Here is a 27,582-nt window from a genome sequence, read left to right on the forward strand (position 1 = left end):
ACATCAGAAGGCAGCAAATACAGGTATTCCCGTACCTAGACGATTGGCTAATCAAGACCAACTCCCTAACAAAGTGTTCACACCATACGGATTATGTCATACACACCCTCTACAAACTCGGCTTCTCAATCAACTATACAAAATCTCACATTCTGCCGTGCAAAACACAGCAATACTTAGCAGCGACAATCAACACAACAAAGGGAATAGCCACTCCAAGTCCACAAAGGGTTCAACATTTTCACAAGGTTATACAAGCCATGTATCCAACACAAAAGATACAGGCAAAGACTGTATTAAAACTCCTAGGCATGATGTCCTCATGCATAGCCATTGTCCCAAACGCAAGACTGCACATGAGGCCCTTACAACAGTGCCTAGCATCACAGTGGTCACATGCACAGGGTCACCTCCTAGATCTGGTGTTGATAGACCGCCAAACATACATCTCGCTTCTATGGTGGAACAGTATAAATTTAAACAAAGGGCGGCCTTTCCAAGACCCATTGCCACAATACGTGATAACAGATGCTTCCATGACCGGGTTGGGAGCACACCTCAATCAACACAGCATCCAAGGACAATGGGACGTACATCAAACAAAGCTGCATATAAATCACCTCGAATTGTTAGCAGTATTCCTAGCGTTGAAAGCATTTCAACCCATCATAACCCACAAATACATTCTTGTCAAAACAGACAACATGACAACAATGTATTATCTAAACAAACAGGGGGGAACACACTCGACACAGCTGTGCCTCCTGGCACAAAAGATATGGCAATGGGCAATTCACAACCACATTCGCCTAATAGCACAATTTATTCCAGGGATCCAAAATCAACTAGCAGACAATCTCTCTCGAGATCACCAACAGGTCCACGAATGGGAGATTCACCCCCAAATTCTAAACACTTACTTCAAAATTTGGGGGACACCTCAAATAGACCTATTTGCAACAAAGGAGAACGCAAAATGCCAAAACTTCGCATCCAGGTACCCACACAGGCAGTCTCAAGGCAATGCTCTATGGATGAACTGGTCAGGGATATTTGCGTACGCTTTTCCCCCTCTCCCTCTCCTTCCATATCTAGTAAACAAATTGAGTCAAAACAAACTCAAACTCATACTAATAGCACCAACATGGGCAAGACAACCTTGGTACACAACACTACTAGACCTGTCAGTAGTACCCCATGTCAGGCTGCCCAACAGACCAGATCTGTTAACACAACACAAACAACAGATCAGGCATCCAAACCCAGCATCGCTGAATCTAGCAATCTGGCTCCTGAGATCCTAGAATTCGGACATTTAAACCTCACCCAAGAATGTATGGAAGTCATAAAACAGCTAGAAGACCATCCACTAGACACTGCTATGCAAGCAAATGGAAAAGATTTGTTTGCTACTGCCATAATAATCAAGTTAAACCATTACATGCATCTTCAAAGGATATAGTGGGATACTTGCTACATTTACAAAAATCAAATCTAGCCTTCTCTTCCATAAAGATACACCTCGCAGCAATATCTGCATACCTGCAAATTACCCATTCAACTTCACTATTTAGGATACCTGTCATTAAAGCGTTTATGGAAGGCCTGAAAAGAATTATTCCACCAAGAACACCACCTGTTCCTTCATGGAACCTCAACATCGTCTTAACAAGACTCATGGGCCCACCTTTTGAACCCATGCACTCTTGCGAAATGCAATTCTTAACGTGGAAGGTTGCATTTCTCATTGCCATCACATCTCTAAGAAGAGTAAGTGAAATTCAGGCGTTTACTATACAAGAACCTTTTATTCAAATACACAAAAATAAGGTGGTCCTAAGAACCAATCCAAAATTTTTACCAAAAGTTATTTCACCGTTCCACTTAAATCAAACGGTAGAACTACCAGTGTTCTTCCCACAGCCAGACTCAGTAGCTGAAAGGGCACTACATACATTAGACATCAGAAGAGCACTAATGTACTACATTGACAGAACAAAAGAAATTAGGAAAACAAAACAACTGTTTATTGCATTTCAAAAACCTCATACAGGAAACCCAATATCAAAACAGGGTATAGCCAGATGGATAGTTAAGTGCATCCAAACCTGCTACCTTAAAGCAAAGAGAGAACTGCCCATTACACCAAGGGCATATTCAACCAGAAAGAAAGGCGCTACCATGGCCTTCCTAGGAAACATTCCAATGAACGAGATATGTAAGGCAGCCACATGGTCTACGCCTCACACATTTACTAAGCACTACTGTGTAGACGTGCTATCGGCACAACAAGCCACAGTAGTTCAAACCGTACTAAGAACTTTATTTCAGGTTACTTCCACTCCTACAGGCTGAGCCACCGCTTTTGGGGAGATAACTGCTTACTAGTCTATGCACAACATGTGTATCTGCAGCTACACATGCCATCGAACTGAAAATGTCACTTACCCAGTGTACATCTGTTCGTGGCATTAGTCGCTGCAGATTCACATGTGCCCACCCACCTCCCCGGGAGCCTGTAGCCGTTTGGAAGTTATCTTCAACATTTGTACATTTGTAAATATATTACTTAAACCTTAGTTGGTACATACTTATTCATTCCATTGCATGGGCACTATTACTAACCTACACAACTCCTACCTCACCCTCTGCGGGGAAAACAGTCTAACATGGAATCGACGCCCATGCGCAATGGAACAAAGGAGGAGGAGTCCCTCGGTCTCGGGACTCGAAAAGACTTCTTCGAACAAAAACAACTTGTAACACTCCGACCCAACACCAGACGGCGGACTATGCACAACATGTGAATCTGCAGCGACTAATGCCACGAACAGATGTACACTGGGTAAGTGACATTTTCATTTCTTAGTTTATTTTAAGAACCACAGGTTCAAGATTTATATTAAACACCTTAAATGTAAGGTACTTCACTTAGATACTTTAGGAACTTTGAATAAAAGTAATATCATATACAGTCTTTGTAAAAATGGCAATAAGCTATTTTCAAAGTGGACACAGTGCAAAAATCAAAAGTTCCTGGGCGAGGTAAGTAAAGGTTAGATTAGGAGGTAAGTAAAACACTTACAAATTTCAGTTCTGGGGCATAGGGAGCCCACCATTGGGGGTTCAAGGCAACCCCAAAGTTACCACACCAGCAGCTCAGGCAGAGGTCAGAGTGCCCAAAGCACATAGGCGCCTATGGAGAACAGGGGTGCTCCGGTTCCAGTCTGCCAGCAGGTAAAGTACCTGCGTCCTTGTGGGGCAGATCAGGGGGGTTTTGTAGAGCACTGGGGGGGGGGGGGATTGGGAGGGTCCCTTGTTACAGGCAGTCGCGGTCAGGGAGCGCCTCTGGATTCTCTCTGCAGGTGTTGCTGCGGGGTCTCAGGGGGGCGTCTCTGGTTACTTACGGGCTCGCAGTCACCGAGGAGTCCTCCCTGAGGTGTTGGTTCTCTGAATCTCGAGCCGGGGGCGTCGGGTGCAGTGTGTGAAGTCTCACGCTTCCGGCAGGAAAAGTGCAGTCTTTGGAAGTTGCTTCTTTGTTGCAAAGAAGTAGCTGGTTTTGAACAGGGCCGCTGTTCATTGGAGTTTCTTGGTCCATTAGTGCAGGGCAGTCCTCTGAGGCTTCAGAGGTCGCTGGTCCCTGTCGGATGCGTCGCTGGTTGCAGGTTTTCGAAGTTGGAGACAGGCCGGTAGGGCTCGGGCCAAAGCAGTTGTCGTCTTCCTCCTCCTCTGCAGGCTTGTAGGTCAGCAGTGCTTCTTGTTTCTTCAGGTTGCAGGAATCTGATTTCCTGGGATCTGTGGTGCCCCTAAATACTAAATTTAGGGGTGTGTTTAGGTCTAGGAGGGCAGTAGCCAATGGCTGCTGTCCTTGAGGGTGGCTACACCCTCTTTGTGCCTCCTCCCTGTGGGGAGGGGGGCACATCCCTATTCGGGGAATCCTCCAAAACCAAGATGGAGGATTTCTAAAGGCATTCTGTTGGAATCGTGCAGCTACACCAATTCCAGTGCTAGTTGCATGATCCCATGTATTCTGGGGGTTCCTTAGATGATCCACCAGTTCTGCCTATATAGCCTAACAGGGTCTGGCTACCAGCCCACGGTGCTGTTGACCCCAAACACTGTTCTGCCCTCCTGCTGATAAGCCTCAATCTAGCAGGGGAAGGGAGACCAAAGGATTTCCTGCAAGAGAGTGACCACCACTCCTTTTGAAATAGGTGTCTTTGGGCTAGCGTGGGATGGCCTCTGAGCACCACCAGACTCCTTTGAAGGGCAGATTTAGTGTCCTCCTTGCATAATCCAGTTTGCACCAGTTAAGGAACCCCCAGTTTCCACTCTGGGGTGACACCACACAAATGACAGGGGAGTGACCACCCCCTGGTCCAGCTCCTCCCCAATGGAGGTGCACAGAGCTCTGCCAGGTGGCTAGTTGATTTTGCCATCTAGGAGCATCTGACAGGTTAGGCCAGGTAGATCACGTCCCTGACCCGCTTCGATAGGTGGATATAGAGTGACCAACCCCGTTTTAGGGTTACTTAAGGGCTCCCACTCTTATAACAAAGGTTCCTTTAGGGGATCATAGAGAGGCACTAATAAAGGCAGATGCAAGGCACCCAGCTGCCGAGGATCTGCCTCCACTGCCCATCAGTGACTGCCTACAGCTTCCACCACCTCACACCTCTCTGGTAGGGGGAAAACTGAAAAACCTTTACCCACAATGGTCCCATAGCACCACAGACCATTGGGTCCTCTCAAGTATCCAGCATGGTTATTGTCTGGAGATCACTTTTTATCCACCAAACATTCTCTTTCTCACTTTCAAATTCTCACAAGAGCACGTTATTCTTCTCAAAGGGGCTGTTGAACCAGTCCCCTATCACATCAAGGATCAGAAGTATACTCCCTATACTTCCTTATTCCAAAGAAGAATGGATCACACAGGCCAATCCTAGATCTCAGACCGTTTAATCTCTACTTTCTTTCAGAACATTTCCCTATGGTCACTCTACAAGATGTCATTCAACTGTTACAGCAAGGCGATTTTATGACCACATTATGAGATCTTAAAGATGCTTACTTTCATATTCCCATTGACCCAGCACATTGCAAATAGCTCTGATTCGTAATTGCGGGACATTAGGTCAGAACCACTCCCAGGGCCTTCACAAAGTGGCTAGCTGTAGTTGTCGCTTTTCTTAGACATCAGTACATTCATGTCTTCCCTTTCTTGGACAATTGGCTCATCAAAGCCAGTACATCACAACTCTGTCAGCTTCACACTCCGCTAACAGTGGATCTCCTTCTCACTCTGGGATTCACCATCAACTTTCTAAAATCCTATCTCCAACCTTTGCAGACACAGCCTTATCTCGGAGCAGTGCTCAATGCACAGTTAGGGTTAGCATATCCAAGCCCAGCGTGGATTCAAACTTTGATTTCCCAGTTAAAGCAAGAACACACTTAAACAGTTAAAACTGTGATGCGACTATTAGGAATGATGCCGTCTTGCATTGCTACCGTTCCTCATGCGACCACCCACAGCATTGTCTGTCTGGTCAGTGGTCACAGTCACAGGGTCACCTGGAAGATCTAGTTGGACCGCCAGACCCTCTCTGCAGTGGTGGAATTCCACCAACCAATGTGCCCTCCCCAGACGCCTCTAGCCATTGCAGTTACATTGCATGGACATCTTTCTCTTTACTGTCTCTACACTCTTTTTCTCTCCCGCCTGCGGGAAAAGAGTCCAACAAAGGACTCAATGACCAGGTTCAAATCCACCGAGAGGAGGAGTCACTCAATCTGGTTATTCGAAAAGCTTCTATGAAGAAAAACAACTTGTAACACTCTGAACCCAACCTTATATGGCAGACTTATGCAAAGCATGTGAATCTACAGCACTACATACCACAAACAGATGTCCACTGGGTAAGTAACATTTTCCTGCTAACTTAAGTCCTCCAGCTGGGGCAAACCAATATTGAGCCCCTATTGCCCTCATTCACTGATATCCTTTTAAGAACATGGGCCAAACCGTGCTCTGGTTCTCTGCAGAATCATCAGGTTGCATGGTGCATCATCCTACCCATGGTGAGACTGCATGTTTTAAATTCTGCTCTTGGTAACCTTGCTTTTTTTGAACAGGCACATTCTCTTCCCCACCCCCTCCACCTGAGACCTTTTAGTGCAAGAATCCACTAGTCTGACAAATCTGAACACCTTCCTGAATACTCCATCAGACAGGGGATCTAAGAGAGTGGCAACCTTTGGAAAAATAGGTTATTTTCTAGCACAAGTTTTCCTCTCTGATAGGTGAATGCCAGCATGTTTTCCCTCCTCCTTCCTTTGATATTAACACAGTGGAATCTTAAGCTGTCCTCACTTACTCGATGAGCCACTGCTCAGTTTTCCCTTCCAGCTTCTAATCCTCAAGACTGTGTTCATTGTTGCCTTAACATTGATATATAACCAGTGATTGAACTCCAAGCTTTGTGCCAACCCGCTGTATACCTCTTGAGAACTTGAACATTTTTTTTTCTCCCACAAATAGCAGTCAAACACTCAGTGCTAGCTTTCTATGCACCTCTTCATCCCCTAAAGACAATGAGAGAATCTGTTGCTAGAGCTTAAGAGAGCTTTGCCCTTTTCTATCAATTCTGTAACAGGACACAAAGTGGACGATCAGCTCTTCATGGGGTTCTCAGGAGCGAAGAAGGACAAAGCTGTGCAAAAAAAAATCATCAGGCCAGGATTATGCTTTGCATACAGTTCTCCTACTGATTGACCAAGAAGTAGTCCCTGGAAGAATTGAGGGCTCATTCCACCAGAGCCAAGGTCGCTGCCACTGTGTTAATTTGCCGAGTTACTGTGAGCGTCATGTGAGCTCCATTCATTCACAAAGCACTACAGCCTGGGCAACCAGGTTGCTGAGAGGAGCATTTCACCTGCTTTTTGGTTTGAGCCAGTTCACAGACTCGCCTCTCAATAGGTATTGCTTTGGTATCTATTAAAATGGTGAGGAATCTGCTGTTAGAAGTATTTTATCAGAAGAACAAATTACCTTTAGGAACGTCTCTGGTAGAGGCTCAGTCTAATCTGATTCCTTACCAACCCTCCTATCCTCCATGTTCTGTGAACTGGACTTTGTCCATTTAAAAAGATCCTAAATCTAGGAATCTGTACACTGGTCCAAGCCGGTTGGATGCTGGGGCTCTGTGTCTGGGATGTGGAGAGTCTTGAAAGGAGTGGACGTCAGCACATAGTAGTTGGTCTTATATGGGCTCTGCATGTCTTTTCCAGAGTGTGACCGCTTCACTGCGGAACAGCACTATGCCACCTGACGGTGCACAGAGTTACTACTAAAACGTTTCCAAATCTAGTCTGCTGCCTGGGAAAATATTCAAAAGGTGAGGTTTCTTCAGTTAGACCCTCTAAGAAAAAACATTGCCAAGGGTAAGTAACCTATTCTTCTCAACTACAGTGTGCTGTCTGTATTCATTATGTATGTGGGCTCAGACACTGAACATTTTGTTTCAGACTAAACTGATGCCATCTCAGTTGATTGCCTGTTCAGCCAGATTGGTAGTGGGCACCATATGTCTCTAGGCGCAGCCCTGATTGGTTAGTTGTAGCATATGATTCAGTGCTTTCATTGCATAAAGCGACCCCTCTCTAACCAAGCCTGGTATTAGTGGTACTCTTGATTAATGGTGAGCATTCTATTTGTGAGGATATTATTTCCCCAGTGCTTTGTTGTGCTACCTCATCCAAGAAGGTGTTTATCAGAAGCTGGGGATAGGTGCTTTTTCGGGTAATTTATTATAAGTCTGACAGATCTGTTGAGCGTCTGATTCGGTGTGATGGGTCTAGTCTATGAATACATGTAGGTTTCCAGTGTAACCCGTTTAAGAAATTCAAGGCACAAAATGGAACACAAGTGTAATGTTGTACCATACATCAACTCAAAATTCCCTTGATCAAACTGTAACATAAAAATTATTAAAACACTCACACTATGTCCTTGGGCATCCACCTCACTTTACTAAAAAAGCACAGCAGAACAGACTCATGCCTTCTACTCCATTGGCCACAAGCAGCACATACTTTTCACAAAAACAAAACACTGCTACACACACAGAGAAATGCAGTCCAGCACTCCAACATGTCCAACACACAGTCACACTAGCTGGCAAAAGCAGCATGACCAAGTGTCAAGCAGACAAAATCACTTAATCTGCACCCAGTACCGTGCTTCAGAAAACTGTACTAGAATAAGTTGTGACATCTTCCGAACAAAACACATCAGCAGGTACTTCCCTAGAACTGTCACATTCAGCTGAATAAAATGCACTGCAAATTTGAAGTTAGTCAAGAAAGGAGGGAGTTGAATACAAGAAACCACACTGTTTGCAATATTTTGTGTTGTTTTAATTTGATAATTATTTTTTTTTATAATGTATTTTGATGTCTTATGTTGCTTTTTTCTACATAGGTTTTGTTCCTAGGTCCGCTGTACTACTTTCTTTTAACATTTGTCTTCTGAAAAAGTAGAAGTGTGGTGTCTTTATTTACCACTTCACCTCCCTCATTGCTGAGCAGAGGTCCTCTGTTAAGAATGTCCTAGGTCTGCTCTGTTGTTGCTTCAACTGTTAGTTTGTGGTGAGTTCTCGGTGGATGGGGGTGTGTATAATAACGATCCCCTGTTTACCTGTACCTTAAGAAGTATTCCTCTACAAAAAACCTGAAAACCAAAATGTGCTCCGTATAGTCCTATGTCTTTATTATTATAAAATGTTTAAAAAATGATCCAGGGATCCAGCGATTGCACAGATATATTTTCCTGTTGCACCCTTCCCGCCAGCTGTGATGGGCCTGTCCCCCCAACTCCTCATACCTGTGGGGAGCTGGGCTGCCACCACAAAGACATTCTCCCCGCATGGGCTGGTCAGGGTAGAACAGTGTTCTACCCTGCGTGGCCTGTGCAGGTAGGATGTCTTTGGCAGCTGGCTGGTCGGAAGTGGGGTCCTCGAATTGGCCTCAAGGAAGGCAAACATGTGGGAGGGTGGGACTAGGTATCCCGGGTTAAAAAACGTAATAAATAATAATAAAAAACAAAAAGGAGACCACAAGGCAACAACAAAAGCATGCCTCAGAGCGTTCAACTTAATGTGAACACTCACTGAAGGGAGCACCTCATCCTACCTTGCAGGGACTGAAATTGACACATCTTTTTGGTATGTTTGTGGTGGCTTAGGATGGTAGGGGCCCCACCAATGATATGGAGAGCGTAGGAGGGGTGTGGGGTACATAAGAGTGCACCATCCTCCTATATGGTATGTGCTACATTTTATGGAAGGGGAGTATGTGATTTATGGCATCATGACACTTTTGAAGGGTGGTTAAATGAAATGTTATCAAATCTGATTTCCACCTGTCTTATTTATATTTGTAAGTCTCTGCTTAGTATTAAGGTAGTGTGTGTTTGTGTGTAATAAATTTGCTTTCCCCTTCCTAAAGAAAAAAAAAAAGCGCAGACTGGACAATCATTTACTGAGTGTTATTTTCTTGGGCCAGTGTATGATAATTACTAGCTCACACGACCTCCCATAACTACGCCTTGAACTGCTCTGCTTTGCTACCCTGAAAGAGTTGAGCACTACAATGTGTTTGGTTACCAGTGAGGGGAGATTCTGGACGCATTACTTGTGCAGGTTACACGATTGATGACCCAGTTGCTTACAAGAACTCTTGCACTTCATGGCCTGATTTAAGGCCGAATAAGCTGTTCACCTTTGCTCTTCTCTAAGCAAACTACATGACTAGAAACAGCCCAATAGATTCAGTTAGATGGTTTTACCTCAGTCTCAGGAAGCAGCTGGTGCACATACACTGAGATTAACCTCAGAGCCCCTCTCCCGCGAAAAATAGTAATTATGCCAGTGCAGATTTTTATTTTTTAACAGTCTTGTGGTAGTATTGTTGTGTAGCCATTTTATTTATAGCTTCATGCACGTTATTTTAACACACTAGGCCTGCCGCTGTGCATTTAACCTAGTTATATTTTATTCTGCTTTGCTTTATTATTGTTACAGTAGCCACTTTTCCGGTCTTGCTGTATTTTCTCTCTATCTCACAGTTTTTTGCCTGGGCCAGCACTCTGTTCTCAAATAAGACATTCTTGCTCATTCTGAGCCTTTTCCACGGCTGCAGTAAGATAGGTTGTCGGTGAACATGGTATAAGTTTAGTCTCTGACATTCAACGAAAAGCCACATCCTTACGTATGGACCTTTTCTTAGAACATCAGCTGTTTTATTATAAAAACACTTCCCTTTACCTTACACGTCAGAGGGAGATTCCAGCCAGAGAACCACGACTGTATGCTGATTGCCAAATGCTTTGCTACAGCTGTTTTGCAGACTTCAGGCCTTTACTCAGGTATGGGGGATGATGTCTTCCCAGGGGAACCTAAAGGGCAGAATTAGAGCTCAACACGCTTTGCTCTATCATAGCCTAGGTAGGAATTAGTCTGTTGACTCTAGTGACAATATGATAGCATTATTTTTATGTTTTTCTCTCCTTGTCACAATTTTAATCTTGTCATGCTGTATAGTCCTGGTTATTGCATTCCACGCTTTGCTATCTAGGATGTAGTCGCTTTATTAAAGCTTTATTGAAATATATACTGCCTCTGTCATTGTGTATGTTAGACTAATGTAACTGAGAGAAACAGATGAGACCTGAGTGACCACGGCTTCCCTGAGAAACCAGTTATGTCATGTGCTCGGCTGCTCAATCATCCCTGCCCTTGGGCAGAGATGAGGCACTGCTAGTTAACCGTAGCAGAATCCGGATTGGAGCGACAGGTGTCACCTGTAGTGGGTTAGACTAGGTCTCCCACACTGCAGGCAATTCTGCCACTCGAAATCCAGTAGTCTCATTAGAATAATGAGCCTACGCGACAGTATAGATGCACTAGCTCAAAATAATGTGAATGGCACTGCTCCCGAATACCAGCTGCATTCAAGCATGCCATCTGTGCATTCCCCAATATTTTTTTTACTTTCAGCCATGCTGCAGAACTGCTGCACATCTGTACAACATGACCCAAAAACATTGACAAAAAAAATGGCTTTCTCGTTGATGAGACCTATTGACTTCACCAATATTTGTTAAATGCAGTTTTGTTTGACAGCATATGAAGGGAAAGCAGTTGGTTATTTTCTTTTCAAAGAAGCAAAGTTTGTTGTGACTTTGGTCCAATCACTGCTTACTTAGATATGCATTGTTTTTTGGTTTATACTTGTTAAAAGCTCCACTGACTTGAGGAATAAAACTGATAAGTATTCTTTCTTTCTTAAGTTAGCACGGAAATGAATGCAAGTATTGGATTTCTTTTCTCCTGAATACTTAATAGATTAGCCAGTCTAAGTAAGCATTGGATGGGTGGCTGTCTGTAAAATGATTAGGAGTATGGTAGATAACTTTACATTTGCGTCCGCTGTAGCTGAAATAATATGAACAGTGCTATCTTCTATAAGCATTGCTATCATTCCTCATTGATTAAATTATGTTTATTTTGTAGCCTCCAAATAAAAAGAAAAAGGAAAAGGAGCGCTGCACTGCTCTTCAAGATAAGCTTCTTGAAGAATTTAAAAAGCAGCATGAACATGTTTTGAGGGTTTCACAAAGAATGAAATTGGAAAAGGATAACTGGCTTCTGGCAAGTGAGTATGGATTACCTCTAATTGCCTTGGTATTTTTGGGCACTGCAGTGTATTGTTGATTATTGTGCTTGGGAGTCATTGTGATTGTGAGTCGATGCTTCATCGTTTGCTGTTACATTCCTCTTTAAAAAATTTGTTTTTAAGAAACTGGGTATTCCAAAAGCCCTGCAACTCAAATATGCCTGCACTGGTGATGCATGGGTGATCATATGAAGATGCAAATGTGGCTATTGAATGAGGTTTCTGTAACCCCACTCTGCAGTAGAGCCTTAAACCACTATGCGTAGTTCAGCTATTGCTGAGCTCCACTGGTACGTTGATGCATACGCATAGTATTAATTAAGTGCAACGAGTCAGTGGCCTGCAAGCACTTTGTGTCTGTTCACCCTTCACCTGATTCTTCCCATGCAAACTTGTTCTGAATTCTATAGTGGCTTCCCTGCCCAAGGTGATTGCCTCCTTGTGTGATAGACAGTATATTACAGTTCACAAATTTTTATCCCACCGCACCAAGGAGAGGCTACACTGGATTTACACTCCTAAGGCGATCAGTTTTAAATTCTCCCAGATTAATCTCTGGTCTGACAGCCAAAACTCTATGTATGTGGGCAGCAAGAAGAGCACAGCGGTCTAAAAGAGGCCTTTATTGCATTGGATAATCCTCTGCATTAAGATCTGTTATACCCTTGTTGAAAAGGAACCTATACCTAAACTAAGATGCATTGTTCCAAAAGGGAAAGACTCTGCTCTACCTATTGGGGTATGGGTCATTTTAGTCCCTGCAAGCTTTAACTTATTAGGAACCAAAGCCCTCAATCACTTTAAGTGACATGCATCATCACCGGGCCATGCTCCTCGTCAGGCTGGTACTGCAATGCGTGAGTGGCCTACTAGAGGGCTCTTTGCCAGAGAGATTTTAACAAAAGAAGTGAAAACCACAAAGTATAATGGTCTTGATCCCTATGAGATGGCTAAGTGTGTATCTAGTGCTCCAATTAATGGTGTATGCATGAAGAAACTCCATGTGGGTATTTCCTACACTACAGAACTAATTGGAAATATGTTTTGCGCCTCAAAAAGTCACAAGAATCTAGTGGCGAAACATCAGGACCTACTCTAACACCTAACCCTCAATAAGAGAGTAAAAATACACCTTGCCACTTAAGAGATTGCTGAAATCTTACACTAAAGCTGTGTGCATCTGCATGCAGGGACCTAATAGAGCAAAACAAACATGATTAAGTAATATGTAAATAAACACGTACTTGTGAGCACACATCTCACCCTAACAGCAAGTGTCTCAGGTGTATGTGGAAATTGCAAGTCACATTCATGCATAACATGTGGGTGGGCTGTTAAAATATAGTCATGCTTAAAACATTGTAGAGCATGCCCCACCGAGTTATTCTTACCCTCCTAGATTCACGTTTATGGGCCTCCTGGGGATGACATGGATGCTAGCTGTTTCTCTATAAAGGCAATCTAATATGCATATTTTTAAACAACATAAAGAGGGTTATTCAAGTATTCTGTAGTCCTTACACTTAGAAAGCACTATTTTCCCAACATCTGGAGGTAATGTGAAATATATAGGTGTAGGAAGCTGATTCTGTATATACTATCTCAAAGTGAGAGATAGTGTGCACAGAGTCCAAAGGTTCCCCTTAAAGGTAGATAGTGGCAAAATTAGATAATACTAATGCTCTATTTTGTGGTAGGTGGTCGTGTGGTCGAGCAGTAGGCTTATCAGAGGGTAGTGTTAAGCATTTGTTGTACACAAAGTCAATAAATGAGAACACACACTCAAAGACTTAACTCCAGGCCAACCCCAGGTTTTTATATAGAAAAATGTTCTTAATTTATTTTGGAACCACAAGATTCAGAATTCTAGTAAGTACATAAATTGTAAGGGACTTGGCATAGGTAAGTATGGAACTTTGAATTAAAACAGTAATGCACACAGTTTTGGCAAAAATGGCAATAAGCTTTTAAAAGTGGACACATTGCAAAAATCAACAGTTCCTGGGGAGGTAAGTAATAATTTCTTTGGTAAGTAAAGCACTTACAAGTTCAGTATCCGGGGCATAGGCAGCCCACTGTTGGATGTTCAGGTTAAACCCCAAACACCCAGCACCAGCTACACAGGGCCGGTCAGGTGTGATAGGTCAAAGTAGGGCCCAAGTAGCATAGACGCCTATGGAGAACAGGGGTGCTCCGGTTCCAGTCTGCTAGCATGTTAGTAGCTCTGTCCTCGGGGAGCAGAGCAGGGGGGTTTTGTTAGAGCACTGAGGGGGTCACAAACAGGCACACAAAATACACCCTCAGCGGCACAGGGGCAGGCGGGTGCAGTGTGTGAAGTAGGTGTCGGGCTTTAGGTAGAAATCAATGGAGAGACCCGGGGCACTGGTGATGCAGGCAAGGCACAGGGGGGGCTTCTCGGCCCAGCCACCGACTGGGCAAGGATGAGGGCCGTCTGCTGGTCACTCCTGCACCGGTAGTTGGTTTCTCTCTGGCATGGGGGCTGCCGGTCCAGTGCTTCTTCCAGGCGTCAGTTTCTTTGTTACCGAGCTGTTGCGGTCCGGGGGAGCCTCTGGATTCTCTCTGCCGGCGTCACTGTGGGGGTGCAGGGAGGTCGTCTCAGGGTGTCCACGTCGTGGGAGTCGCCTGGGGGGGGGTCCTCTCTGCAGTGTTTGTTCTTCTGGACATGAGCCGGGGGAGTCAGGTGCAGAGTGTTGGGGACTCACGCTTCCAGAGTGAGACTATAGTCCCTTTAAAGATGGTTGTTCCTTGGACAGAGCCGCTGCCCACAGGAGTTTCTTTGTCCTTTGGTTGCAGGGCAGTCCTTGGAGTCCCCAGAGGTCGCTGGTCCCACTGGATGTGTCGCTGTGCAGGTTCTTTGAGTCTGTAGACAGGCCGGTAGGGCTAGGGCCAAGTCAGTTGTCTCTGTCATCTCTGTGGGGCTTTACGGTCAGCAGTCCTTCTTGTTGTAGGTCATCAGGAACTTGGGTTCAGGGTCTCCCCTAAATACTCAATTAAGGGGGTTATTTAGGTCTGGGGGGCAGTAGCCAATGGCTACTGTCCTTGAGGGTGGCTACACCCTCTTTGTGCCGTCTCCCAGTGGGGAGGTGGGCATATCCCTAATCCTACTGGGGGAATCCTCCAAAACAAGATAGAGGATTTCCTAAGGCATGGGTCACCTCAGGGGCTGTCCTGACTGGAGGGTGGTGACTCCTTGTTTTTCACATTATCTTCTCGGGACATGGTGCCAAAAGTGGGGGCAGTGTCCGAAGGGTGGGCATCTCCACTAGCTGGAGTGCCCTGGGGCGCTTTAACACCAGGCTTGAGCCTTTGAGGCTCAACGCCAGGTGTTAAAGTTCCTGCAGGAGGAGGTGTTGAAGCACCTCCACCCAGTACAGGCTTTGTTCCTGGCCACAGAGCCCTTAGAGACCTTCCCTGGTACCAGGGCTACCATTTACAAGGGACTTATCTGTGTGCCAGGGCTGTGCCAATTGTGGAGACAAAGGTACAGTTAAGGGAAAGCACACTGGTGCTGGGGCCTGGTTAGCAGGGTCCCAGCACACTTTCAATCATAACTAGCATCAACAAAAGGCAAAAAGTTAGGGGATGACCATGCCAACAGTGGCATTTTCCTACCCACCCCCCCAAATAAAAAAACGAAAGAGGATGAGACTAACCTTTCCCAAGAGAGTCTTTATTTTCTAAGTGGAAGAACCTGGAAAGGCCATCTGCATTGGCATGGGCAGTCCTAGGTCTGTGTTCCACTACAAAGCCAATTCCTTGTAGTGATATGGACCACCTCAACAGTTTAGTGTTCTCTCCTTTCATTTGCATGAGCCATCTGAGAGGTGTGTGGTCAGTTTGAACTGTGAAGTGAGTACCAGACAGGTATGGTCTCAACATCTTCAGGGACCAAACCACAGCAAAGGCCTCCCTCTCAATGGCACTCCCAACACTGCTTCCTGGGGAGTAACCTCCTGCTAATAAAAGCAACGGGCTGGTCAAGGCCATCGTCATTGGTTTGGGATAAAACTGCTCCTATCCCATGCTCAGAGGCATCAGTCTGCACAATTAACTGCTTAGAATAATCTGGAGATTTCAGAATTGGTGCTGAGCACATAGCATCTTTCAGTGTGTCAAAGGCCTTTTGACAGCCTAAGGTCTAGTTAACTTTTCTGGGCATTTTCTTCGAGGTAGGTTCTGTGAGGGGTGTCACTATGGATCCATATCCCTTCACAAACCTCCTATAGTAGCCAGTCAAGCCAAGGAATACCTTGACTTGAGTCTTGGTTTTTGGAGCTTCCAAGTCCAGAATAGTCTGGATTTTGGGTTGTAATGGCTGAACCTGGCCTCCACCTACAAGGTGTCCCAAGGAAACCACTGTGCCCTGCCCTATCTGACATTTGGATGCCTTGATAGAGAGGCCTGCTGCTTGCAGGGCCTGCAAAACTGTCAAGTGGACCACGTGATCCTGCTAGTTGGAGCGAAAGACCGCAATATCATCTAGATATGCTGCACTAAAGGGCTCCAAGCCAGCAAGGACTTGATTCACCAACCTTTGGAAGGTGGCAGGGGCATTCTTCAAGCCAACGGGCATAACAGTATACTGATAATGCCCATCAGGTGTAGAGAATGCTGTATTTTCTTTTGCTCCAGGTGCCATTTTTATTTGCTAGTACCCTGCTTTCATGCCAAAGGTACGTACAAATTTGACTGCACCTAATTTATCAACCAACTCATCTGCCCTTGGTATGGGGTGAACATCTGTCTTGGTGACAGAATTAAGTCCTCTGTAGTCCACACAAAACCTCATCTCTTGCCATCTTTTGTGTGAAGTTTGGGATTCAAGACCACTGGGCTAGCCCAGGGGCTGTCAGAGTGCTCAATCACTCCCAATTCCAGCATCTTGTGGACTTCCACTTTTATGCTTTCCTTGACTTGGTCAGACTGTCTGAATATTTTATATTTGACAGGTAAACTGTCTCCTGCGGCCACATCATGGGTACACAGGTGTGTCTGACCAGGGGTCAAAGAAAAGAGCTCAGCAAACTGCTGGAGGACTTGCCTGCAGTCAGCTTGCTGTTGACCAGAGAGGATGTCTAGACAACTCCATCTATTGAGCCATCTTTAGGGTCAGTTGAGAGGAGGTCAGGGAGAAGTTCACTCTGTTTCCTGATCCTCATCAGTAACCACCAGCATGGTTATGTCTGCCCTATCATTGTAGAGTTTGAGGCGGTTAACATGGATCACCCTCTTTGTTGTCCTGCTAGTGCTCAGGTCCACAAAGTAAGTGACCTGATTCTTTTTCTCTAGCACTGGGTAAGGGCCACTCCATCTGTCCTGAAGTGCCCTGGGAGCCGCACTTTCCAGAACCCAGACTTTCTGCCCTGGCTGAAACTCAACCATTGCAGCCTTTTGGTCATACCACATCCTCTGGAGTTGTTGGCTGGCCTCAAGGTTTTTGTTTGCCTTTTTCCATGTACTCTGCCATCCTGGAGCAGAGGCCTAGTACATAGTCCACTACATCTTGCTTAGGCTCATGGAGAGGTCTGCCCCAGCCTTCTTTCGCAAGTGCCAGTGGTCCCCTTACAGGATGGTCAAATAGAGGCTCAAAAAGGGAAAACCCTACTCCCTTCTGTGGCACCTCTCTGTAGGCAAAAAGCAGGCATGGCAAGACGACATCCCATGTCCCTTGAGTTTTTCAGGGAGCCCCATGATCATGCCCTTCAATGTCTTTGTCACAACCATTGGTTTGTGGATGGTATGGTGTGGTGAATTTGTAAGTCACCCCACACTCATTCTTTAGGTATGCTGACATGAAGTTGGTACCCCTGTCAGACACCACCTCCTTAGGGAATCCCACTCTGGTAAAGATACCAGTGAGTGCTTTAGCTACTGCAGGGGCAGTAGTGGACCTAAGGGGAATTGCTTCAGGGTATCTAGTACCATGATCCACTACTACTAATATGTATTGGTTCCCTGAGGCTGTGGGAGGTTCAAGTGGACCCACTATGTCCACACCCACTCTTTCAAAGGGGACCCCCACCACTGGAAGTGGAATGAGGGGGGCCTTTTGTTTGGCCACCTGGTTTACCACTGGCTTGACAGGTGGCACAGGAGGCACAAAACTCCTTGACTTTCTGGGACAAGTTGGGCCAATAGAAATGGTTGACTAACCTCTCCCAAGTCTTGGTTTGTCCCAAATGCCCAGCAAGTGGAATATCATGGGCTAAGGTCAGAATGAACTCCCTAAACTCCTGAGGCACTACCACTCTCCTAGTGGCACCAGGTTTGGCATCTCTTGCCTCAGTGTAGAGGAGTCCATCTTCCCAATAGACCCTATGTGTTCCAGTGATGTTTCCTTTGGTTTCCTCAGCAGCTTGCTGCCTGAGGCCTTCAAGAGAGGGACAGGTTTCTTGCCCCTTACACAACTGTTCCCTTTTGGGGCCCCCTGGGCCTAAGAGTTCAACCTGATAAGGTTCCAACTCCATGGGCTCAGTTCCCTCAGGGCAGAACTTCTTCCTGGGAAGAGAGGTTTTTTTTCTTATGTTGTGTTGAAGCTGGTTCCCCAGTCTTCTTTCCTTTTCTCTTGGAGGGTTGGGCCATTATTCCAGGCTCCATCACCACTTTTTCACCCTGTGCTCTGCACTGTACCCTTGTCTTGACACACACCAGTTCAGGGATACCCAGCATGGCTGCATGGGTTTTGAGTTCTACCTCAGCCCATGCTGAGGAATCCAGGTATTTTCCAAGCAAACAGTCTACTGGGATATTTGAGGAGACTACCACCTGTTTCAGGCCATTGACCCCTCCCCACTCTAAAGTTACCATAGCCATGGGATGTACTTTAGTCTGATTGTCAGCGTTGGTGACTGGATAAGTTTGTCCAGTCAGTTATTGCACTGGGGAAACCAGTTTGTCTGTCACCATTGTGACACTGGCACCTGTATCCCTCAGGCCTTCTACACTAGTCCCATTAATTAAGAGTTGCTGCCTGTATTTTTGCATATTAGGGGGCCAGGCAGCCAATGTGGCTAAGTCCACCCCACCCTCAGAAACTAATGTAGCTTCAGTGTGAACCCTGATTTGCTCTGGGCTCACGGTTGATCCCACCTGGAGACCGGCTATTCCAGTGCTAACTGGAGTAGAGTTTGAAGTAGAATCTTTCATGGGACAGGCCTTGTCTCCAGTTTGGTGTCCCTGCTGATTACAGCTACGACACCAGGCCTTTTTGGGATCAAATTTTTACCCTTGTACCCAAAATTGGATTGTGAAGAGGCTTTGGACCCTCCCTCCTGAGCAGGTTTTTGGGGGCCTGTGGAAGACTCTTTACTTTTACCCCTGGATGTCTCAACACTCTTCCCCTGGGGAGTCTTTGTGACCCTTTCTTTTGGTCACCCCCTGTGGAAGTCTTGATCACCCTAGTCTTGACCCAACGGTCCGCCTTCTTTCCCAATTCTTGGGGAGAAATTAGATCTAGGTCTTACCAGATGCTGATGCAGTTTATCATTGAAACAATTACTTAAAAGGTGTTCTCTCATAAACAGATTGTACAGCCCATCATAATCATTTACACCACTGCCATTAATCCAACCATCCAGAGTTTTGACTGAGAAGTCAACAAAATCAACCCAGGAATGGCTCGAAGATTTTTGAGCCCCCGCTGAACCTAATCCTGTACTCCTCAGTTGAGAATCCAAAGCCCTCAATCAGGGTAGCCTTCATGAGGTCATAGGATTCTGCATCTTTTCCAGAGAGTGTGAGGAGTCTATCCCTACACTTTCCAGTGAACATTTCCCAAAGGAGAGCACCCCAGTGAGATTTGTTTACTTTTCTGGTTGCACAAGCCCTCTCAAAAGCTGTGAACCATTTGGTGATGTCATCACCATCTTCATATTTAGTTACAATCCCGTTGGGGATCTTTAGCATGTCCGGAGTATCTCTGACCCTATTTATGTTGCTGCCACCATTGATGGGAGCTAAGCTGTAGGAAGTTGGCTCTGTGTGCACTATTTCAAAGTAAGGAATAGTATGCACAGAGTCCAAGGGTTCCCCTTAGAGGTAAGATAATGGCAAAAAGAGATAATACTAATGCTCTATTTTGTGGTAATGTGGTCGAGCAGTAGGCTTATCCAAGGAGTAGTGTTAAGCATTTGTTGTACATACACACAGGCAATAAATGAGGAACACACACTCAGAGACAAATCCAGCCAATAGGTTTTTGTAGGAAGTTGGCTCTGTATGTGCTATTTCAAAGTAAGGAATAGCATGCACAGAGTCCAAGGGTTCCCCTTAGAGGTAAAATAGTGGTAAAAAAAGATAATACTAATGCTCTATTTTGTGGTAGTGTGGTCGAGCAGTAGGCTTATCCAAGGAGTAGTGTTAAGCATTTGTTGTACATACACATAGACAATAAATGAGGTACACACGCTCAGAGACAAATCCAGCCAATAGGTTTTGTATAGAAAAATATCTTTTCTTAGTTTATTTTAAGAACCACAGGTTCAAATTTAACATGTAATATCTTGTTTGAAAGGTATTGCAGGTAAGTACATTAGGAACTTTGAATCATTTCAATTGCATGTATACTTTTCAAGTTATTCACAAATAGCTATTTTAAAAGTGGACACTTAGTGCAATTTTCACAGTTCCTGGGGGAGGTAAGTTTTTGTTAGTTTTACCAGGTAAGTACGACACTTACAGGGTTCAGTTCTTGGTCCAAGGTAGCCCACCGTTGGGGGTTTAGAGCAACCCCAAAGTTACCACACCAGCAGCTCAGGGCCGGTCAGCTGCAGAGTTCAAAGTGGTGCCCAAAACGCATAGGCTGCAATGGAGAGAAGGGGGTGCCCCGGTTCCAGTCTGCCAGCAGGTAAGTACCCGCGTCTTCGGAGGGCAGACCAGGGGGGTTTTGTAGGGCACCGGGGGGGACACAAGCCCACACAGAAATTTCACCCTCAGTGGCGCGGGGGCGGCCGGGTGCAGTGTTAGAACAAGCGTCGGGTTCGCAATGGAAGTCAATGAGAGATCAAGGGATCTCTTCAGTGCTGCAGGCAGGCAAGGGGGGGCTTCCTCGGGGAAACCTCCACTTGAGCAAGGGAGAGGGATTCCTGGGGGTCACTTCTGCAGTGAAAGTCCGGTCCTTCAGGTCCTGGGGGCTGCGGGTGCAGGGTCTTTTCCAGGCGTCGGGACTTAGGTTTCAGAGAGTCGCGGTCAGGGGAAGCCTCGGGATTCCCTCTGCAGGCGGCGCTGTGGGGGCTCAGGGGGGACAGGTTTTGGTACTCACAGTCGTAGAGTAGTCCGGGGGTCCTCCCTGAGGTGTTGGTTCTCCACCAGCCGAGTCGGGGTCGCCGGGTGCAGTGTTGCAAGTCTCACGCTTCTTGCGGGGAGATTGCAGGGTTCTTTAAAGCTGCTCCTTTGGATAAAGTTGCAGTCTTTTTGGAGCAGGTCCGCTGTCCTCGGGAGTTTCTTGTCGTCGTCGAAGCAGGGCAGTCCTCAGAGGATTCAGAGGTCGCTGGTCCCTTTGGAAGGCGTCGCTGGAGCAGAGTTCTTTGGAAGGCAGGAGACAGGCCGGTGAGTTTCTGGAGCCAAGGCAGTTGTTGTTTTCTGGTCTTCCTCTGCAGGGGTTTTCAGCTAGGCAGTCCTTCTTGTTGTTGCAGGAATCTCATTTTCTAGGGTTCAGGGTAGCCCTTAAATACTAAATTTAAGGGCGTGTTTAGGTCTGGGGGGTTAGTAGCCAATGGCTACTAGCCCTGAGGGTGGGTACACCCTCTTTGTGCCTCCTCCCAAGGGGAGGGGGTCACAATCCTAACCCTATTGGGGGAATCCTCCATCTGCAAGATGGAGGATTTCTAAAAGTTAATCAACTCAGCTCAGGACACCTTAGGGGCTGTCCTGACTGGCCAGTGACTCCTCCTTGTTATTCTCATTATTTTCTCTGGCCTTGCTGCCAAAAGTGGGGGCCGGGGCCGGAGGGGGCGGGCAACTCCACTAGCTGGAGTGTCCTGCGGTGCTGTGACAAAGGGGTGAGCCTTTGAGGCTCACCGCCAGGTGTTACAGCTCCTGCCTGGGGGAGGTGTTAGCATCTCCACCCAGTGCAGGCTTTGTTACTGGCCTCAGAGTGACAAAGGCACTCTCCCCATGGGGCCAGCAACATGTCTCTAGTGTGGCAGGCTGCTGGAACTAGTCAGCCTACACAGACAGTCGGTTAAGTTTCAGGGGGCACCTCTAAGGTGCCCTCTGGGGTGTATTTTGCAATAAAATGTACACTGGCATCAGTGTGCATTTATTGTGCTGAGAAGTTTGATACCAAACTTCTCAGTTTTCAGTGTAGCCATTATGGTGCTGTGGAGTTCGTGCAAAACAGACTCCCAGACCATATACTCTTATGGTTACCCTGCACTTACAATGTCTAAGGTTTTGTTTAGACACTGTAGGGGTACCATGCTCATGCACTGGTACCCTCACCTATGGTATAGTGCACCCTGCCTTAGGGCTGTAAGGCCTGCTAGAGGGGTGGCTGACCTATACTTGCATAGGCAGTGAGAGGCTGGCATGGCACCCTGAGGGGAGTGCCATGTCGACTTACTCATTTTGTTCTCACTAGCACACACAAGCTGGCAAGCAGTGTGTCTGTGCTGAGTGAGAGGTCTCCAGGGTGGCATAAGACATGCTGCAGCCCTCAGAGACCTTCCTTGGCATCAGGGCCCTTGGTACTAGAAGTACCAGTTACAAGGGACTTATCTGGATGCCAGGGTCTGCCAATTGTGGATACAAAAGTACAGGTTAGGGAAAGAACACTGGTGCTGGGGCCTGGTTAGCAGGCCTCAGCACACTTTCAATTGTAAACATAGCATCAGCAAAGGCAAAAAGTCAGGGGGCAACCATGCCAAGGAGGCATTTCCTTACAGTTTTGTCATAGAAAAATATATTTTCTTAGTTTATTTTAAGAACCACAGGTTCAAATTCTACATGTAATATCTCATTTGAAAGGTATTGCAGGTAAGTACTTTAGGAACTTTGAATAATTACAGTAGCATATATACTTTTCACATAAAACACAAATAGCTGTTTTAAAAGTGAACACTTAGTGCAATTTTCACAGTTCCTGGGGGAGGTAAGTTATTGTTAGTTTTAGCAGGTAAGTAAATCACTTACAAGTTTCAGGTTTGGGTCCAAGGTAGCCCACCGTTGGGGGTTCAGAGCAACCCCAAAGTTACCACACCAGCAGCTCAGGGCCGGTCAGGTGCAGAGGTCAAAGAGGTGCCCAAAACACATAGGCTTCAATGGAGAGAAGGGGGTGCCCCGGTTCCAGTCTGCCAGCAGGTAAGTACCCGCGTCTTCAGAGGGCAGACCAGGGGGGTTTTGTAGGGCACCGGGGGGGGGACACAAGTCAGCACAAAAAGTACACCCTCAGCAGCGAACACGCATCGGGTTTTCAATGGTTTTCAATGAGAGACCAAGGGATCTCTTCAGCGGTGCAGGCAGGCAAGGGGGGGGCTCCTCGGGGTAGCCACCACCTGGGCACGGGAGAGGGCCTCCTGGGGGTCACTCCTGCACTGAAGTTCCGTTCCTTCAGGTGCTGGGGGCTGCGGGTGCAGGGTCTTTTCCAGCCGTCGGGATTTCAGAGTCAGGCAGTCGCGGTCAGGGGGAGCCTGGGGAGTCCCTCTGCAGGCGTCGCTGTGGGAGCTCAGGTGGGACAACTTTGGTTACTCACGGTCTTGGAGTCGCCGGAGGGTCCTCCCTGAGGTGTTGGTTCTCCACCAGTCGAGTCGGGGTCGCCGGGTGCAGTGTTGCAAGGCTCACGCTTCTTGCGGGGAGTTGCAGGGGTCTTTAAATCTGCTCCTTTGAAACAAAGTTGCAGTCTTTTTGGAGCAGGGCCGCTGTCCTCAGGAGTTTCTTGTCTTTCTTGAAGCAGGGCAGTCCTCTGAGGATTCAGAGGTCGCTGGTCCTTTGGAAAGCGTCACTGGAGCAGGTTTCTTTGGAAGGCAGGAGACAGGCCGGTAGGACTGGGGCCAAAGCAGTTGGTGTCTTCTGTTCTTCCTCTGCAGGGGTTTTTCAGCTCAGCAGTCCTCTTCTTCTTGTAGTTTCAGGAATCTAAATTCTTAGGTTCAGGGAAGCCCTTAAATACTAAATTTAAGGGCGTGTTTAGGTCTGGGGGGTTAGTAGCCAATGGCTACTAGCCCTGAGGGTGGGTACACCCTCTTTGTGCCTTTTCCCAAGGGGAGGGGGGTCACATTCCTATCCCTATTGGGGGAATCCTCCTTCTACAAGATGGAGGATTTCTAAAAGTCAGAGTCACCTCAGCTCAGGACACCTTAGGGGTTGTCCTGACTGGCCAGTGACTCCTCCTTGTTTTTCTCATTATCTCTCCTGGAGTTGCCGCAACTAGCTGGAGTGCCCTGGGGCATTGTAACACGAAGCTTGAGCCTTTGAAGCTCACTGCTAGGTGTTACAGTACCTGCAGGGGGGAGGTGTGAAGCACCTCCACCCAGAGCAGGCTTTGTTTCTGTCCTCAGAGAGCACAAAGGCTCTCACCGCATGGGGTCAGAAACTCATCTCTCAGCAGCAGGCTGGCACAGACCAGTCAGTCCTGCACTGAACAATTGGGTAAAATACAGGGGGCATCTCTAAGATGCCCTCTGTGTGCATTTTTTAATAAATCCAACACTGGCATCAGTGTGGGTTTATTATTCTGAGAAGTTTGATACTAAACTTCCCAGTATTCAGAGTAGCCATTATGGAGCTGTGGAGTTCGTTTTTGACAGACTCCCAGACCATATATTCTTATGGTTACCCTGCACTTACAATGTCTAAGGTTTTGTTTAGACACTGTAGGGGCATAGTGCTCATGCACCTATGCCCTCACCTGTGGTATAGTGCACCCTGCCTTAGGGCTGTAAGGCCTGCTAGAGGGGTGACTTACCTATGCCATAGGCAGTGTGAGGTTGGCATGGCACCCTGAGGGGAGTGCCATGTCGACTTAGTCATTTTCTCCCTACCAGCACACACAAGCTGGCAAGCAGTGTGTCTGTGCTGAGTGAGGGGTCCCTAGGGTGGCATAAGACATGCTGCAGCCCTTAGAGACCTTCCCTGGCATCAGGGCCCTTGGTACCAGGGGTACCAGTTACAAGGGACTTACCTGGGTGCCAGGGTTGTGCCAATTGTGGAGACAACGGTACATTTTAGGTGAAAGAACACTGGTGCTGGGGCCTGGTTAGCAGGGTCCCAGCACACTTCTCAGTCAAGTCAGCATCAGTATCAGGCAAAAAGTGGGGGGTAACTGCAACAGGGAGCCATTTCTTTACATAAGCCCATCTCTTGTCTTTCCCTTTCTATGGCTAGGAGCTGTCTCTCGAAATCCAATCTTTTGGCCATCCTGGCTAACAGGAGGTCATCTTCATTGAGGCTGATCTCAATGCTTCCAGAGCTGTTGGACTCTCCTGTGAGAGAAGCAACATCTCTGACTATCACTTGTGGAGTCAGGGTTGGAGAAACCCTGGGCTCCCTATCTAGGACTGGAGGTGGGAAGTCCTCCACATCACTAGTGTCCCCCTCTGAGGACATCATCAGAGGGGTTGTTTTTAGCAAACTCTGCAAAAAGCTCCTGGAGCTGTACTTTGGTAGGGTTTGAACCAGTTTTTATCTTTTTGATTTTGCAGAGAGACCTTAACTCTGACATCCTCAGATGCAGGTAAGGGGTGAGGTTGAGCTCCACCACCATCTCTTCTGCAGTAGACATTATTTCTCTAACAGTTGGGATACTTTTTAAGATTCTAAAACTAGAACTTAATCCAAACTTTTACAAAACTTCAATTCTAAAAGAAATGCTAACAGGGACTAACACAAGGCCCTAGCAGGACTTTAAAAAAATTAGAAAAATAGCTCAAATTTCAAAAAGTTTCTAATGACAATTTTGGGAATTTAGTCGTGTGATCAGGTATTGGCTGAGTAGTCCAGCAAATGCAAAGTCTTGTACCCCACCGCTGATCCACCAATGTAGGAAGTTGGCTCTGTATGTACTATTTCAAAGTAAGAAATAGCATGCACAGAGTCCAAGGGTTCCCTTTAGAGGTAAGATAGTGGCAAAAAGAGAATTCCAATGCTCTATTTTGTGGTAGTGTGGTCGAGCAGTAGGCTTATCAGAGGGCAGTGTTAAGCATTTGTTGTACACACACAGGCAATAAATGAGGAACACACTCTAAGACAATTCCAGGCCAATAGGTTTTTATATAGAAAAATATATGTTCGATGGCATCTGTCGCTGTAGATACGCATGTTCTGCAATAGCTCGCCATCTGGTGTTGGGCCGGAGTGTTACAAGTTGTTTTTCTTCGAAGAAGTCTTTCGAGTCACGGGACCGAGTGACTCCTCCTTTTGTCTCCATTGCGCATGGGCGTCGACTCCATCTTCGATTGTTTTTTTTCCGCCATCAGGTTCGGACGTGTTCCTGTCGCTCCGAGTTTCGGAACGGAAAATTAGCTAATTTCGGAAGATTTTCGTCGGTATTGTTGCGTTCGGGATCGGCGTACTTAGATTCCACACCGCATCGAAGATCGAAGAGCTCCGGTGCCCTTCGGGGTAGTTTTTCGATCCTCCGTCGGGGCCTGGTCGGCCCGACCGCGTGCTGAAGAACGCCGATGGAACGGACCCCGTTCCGTTTCTGCCCCAAATGCCACAATAAATACCCCTACACAGACCAACACTTGGTCTGCAACCTGTGCCTGTCACCTGAGCACAGCGAAGACACCTGCGAGGCCTGTTGTGCGTTCCGGTCCCGAAAAACACTCCGAGACCGTTGAGCCAGAAGACTTCAAATGGCGTCCGCACCGACAGCCCAACGGGAGTTCGAGGAACAGGAAGAAGAAGGTACCTTCTCGATCCAAGACTCAGACTCCGAAGGATTCGACGATACACAAACCGTGAGTAAGACGTCGAAAACCACACAAAGAAACATTTACAAGGCCCAGGGGACGCCACTGCCACCAGGCCATGGCTCGACCCATAAATTCGGTGACCGACCGTCGGCACCGAAAAAGGCCCAAACAGTGCCGAGATCGTCCGACTCCGGTCGAGACACCGGCACGCAGCCTTCTCGGGACCGAGAAAGTGCTGGAGACAAGCCTCGACACCGAGATGCCGGTGTGGACACGGCTCGACGCCGAGACAGCGGCACCGAAACAGATCGACGCCGAGAGGTTTCGGCCCCGAAAAGGAAAAAAGTCACCTCGGAGCCGAAAAAACACGCAGACAAAGTTTCGATGCCGAAACAAACTGCAAGCGACCCAGCTTCAGGCTCTTATACGGAAGAGCACTCGCTAACCTCCCAAATGCAAAAGCATAGGTTTGAGGAAGAGCTACAAGCAACTGATGTGGACCATACGCAAAAGCGTATCTTCATTCAGCAGGGGACAGGAAAATTAAGCACCCTTCCCCCCATTAGGAGAAAGAGAAGGTTGGAGTTCCAGACGGAACAAGCACCACAACCAAAAGTGGTGAAAAGAGTTACACCACCACCCTCTCCTCCGCCCGTGATTAACGTTTCACCAGCACAAACTCCATCACACTCCCCAGCTCACACCACCATGAGCCAGGGTGACCAAGATCAGGACGCATGGGACCTATACGACGCCCCAGTGTCAGATAACAGCCCGGAGGCATACCCTACAAAGCCATCTCCACCAGAAGACAGCACCGCGTACTCTCAGGTGGTGGCTAGAGCAGCACAATTTCACAACGTAAGCCTCCACTCAGAACAGGTCGAGGATGATTTCTTGTTCAACACACTCTCCTCCACCCACAGCTCCTACCAAAGCCTGCCTATGCTCCCTGGTATGCTCCGGCACGCAA

At 46.9% G+C, this 27,582-nt stretch overlaps 1 protein-coding gene across 2 annotated transcripts in view; it reads left to right on the plus strand.

The window, feature by feature from the left end:
- THOC2 (THO complex subunit 2) overlaps positions 1 to 27,582 on the plus strand; it is a 900,323-nt gene that overhangs the window by 511,243 nt on the left and 361,498 nt on the right. For both annotated transcript variants that reach the window (XM_069211944.1, XM_069211952.1), the window contains exon 24: positions 11,577 to 11,718. In XM_069211944.1, coding sequence (XP_069068045.1) covers positions 11,577 to 11,718 — 142 coding nt within the window. The remainder of the gene's footprint in view (positions 1 to 11,576; positions 11,719 to 27,582) is intronic.

This window comes from Pleurodeles waltl, chromosome 2_1 (assembly GCF_031143425.1).
Source record: "Pleurodeles waltl isolate 20211129_DDA chromosome 2_1, aPleWal1.hap1.20221129, whole genome shotgun sequence".
Classification (NCBI taxonomy): Eukaryota; Metazoa; Chordata; class Amphibia; order Caudata; family Salamandridae; genus Pleurodeles; species Pleurodeles waltl.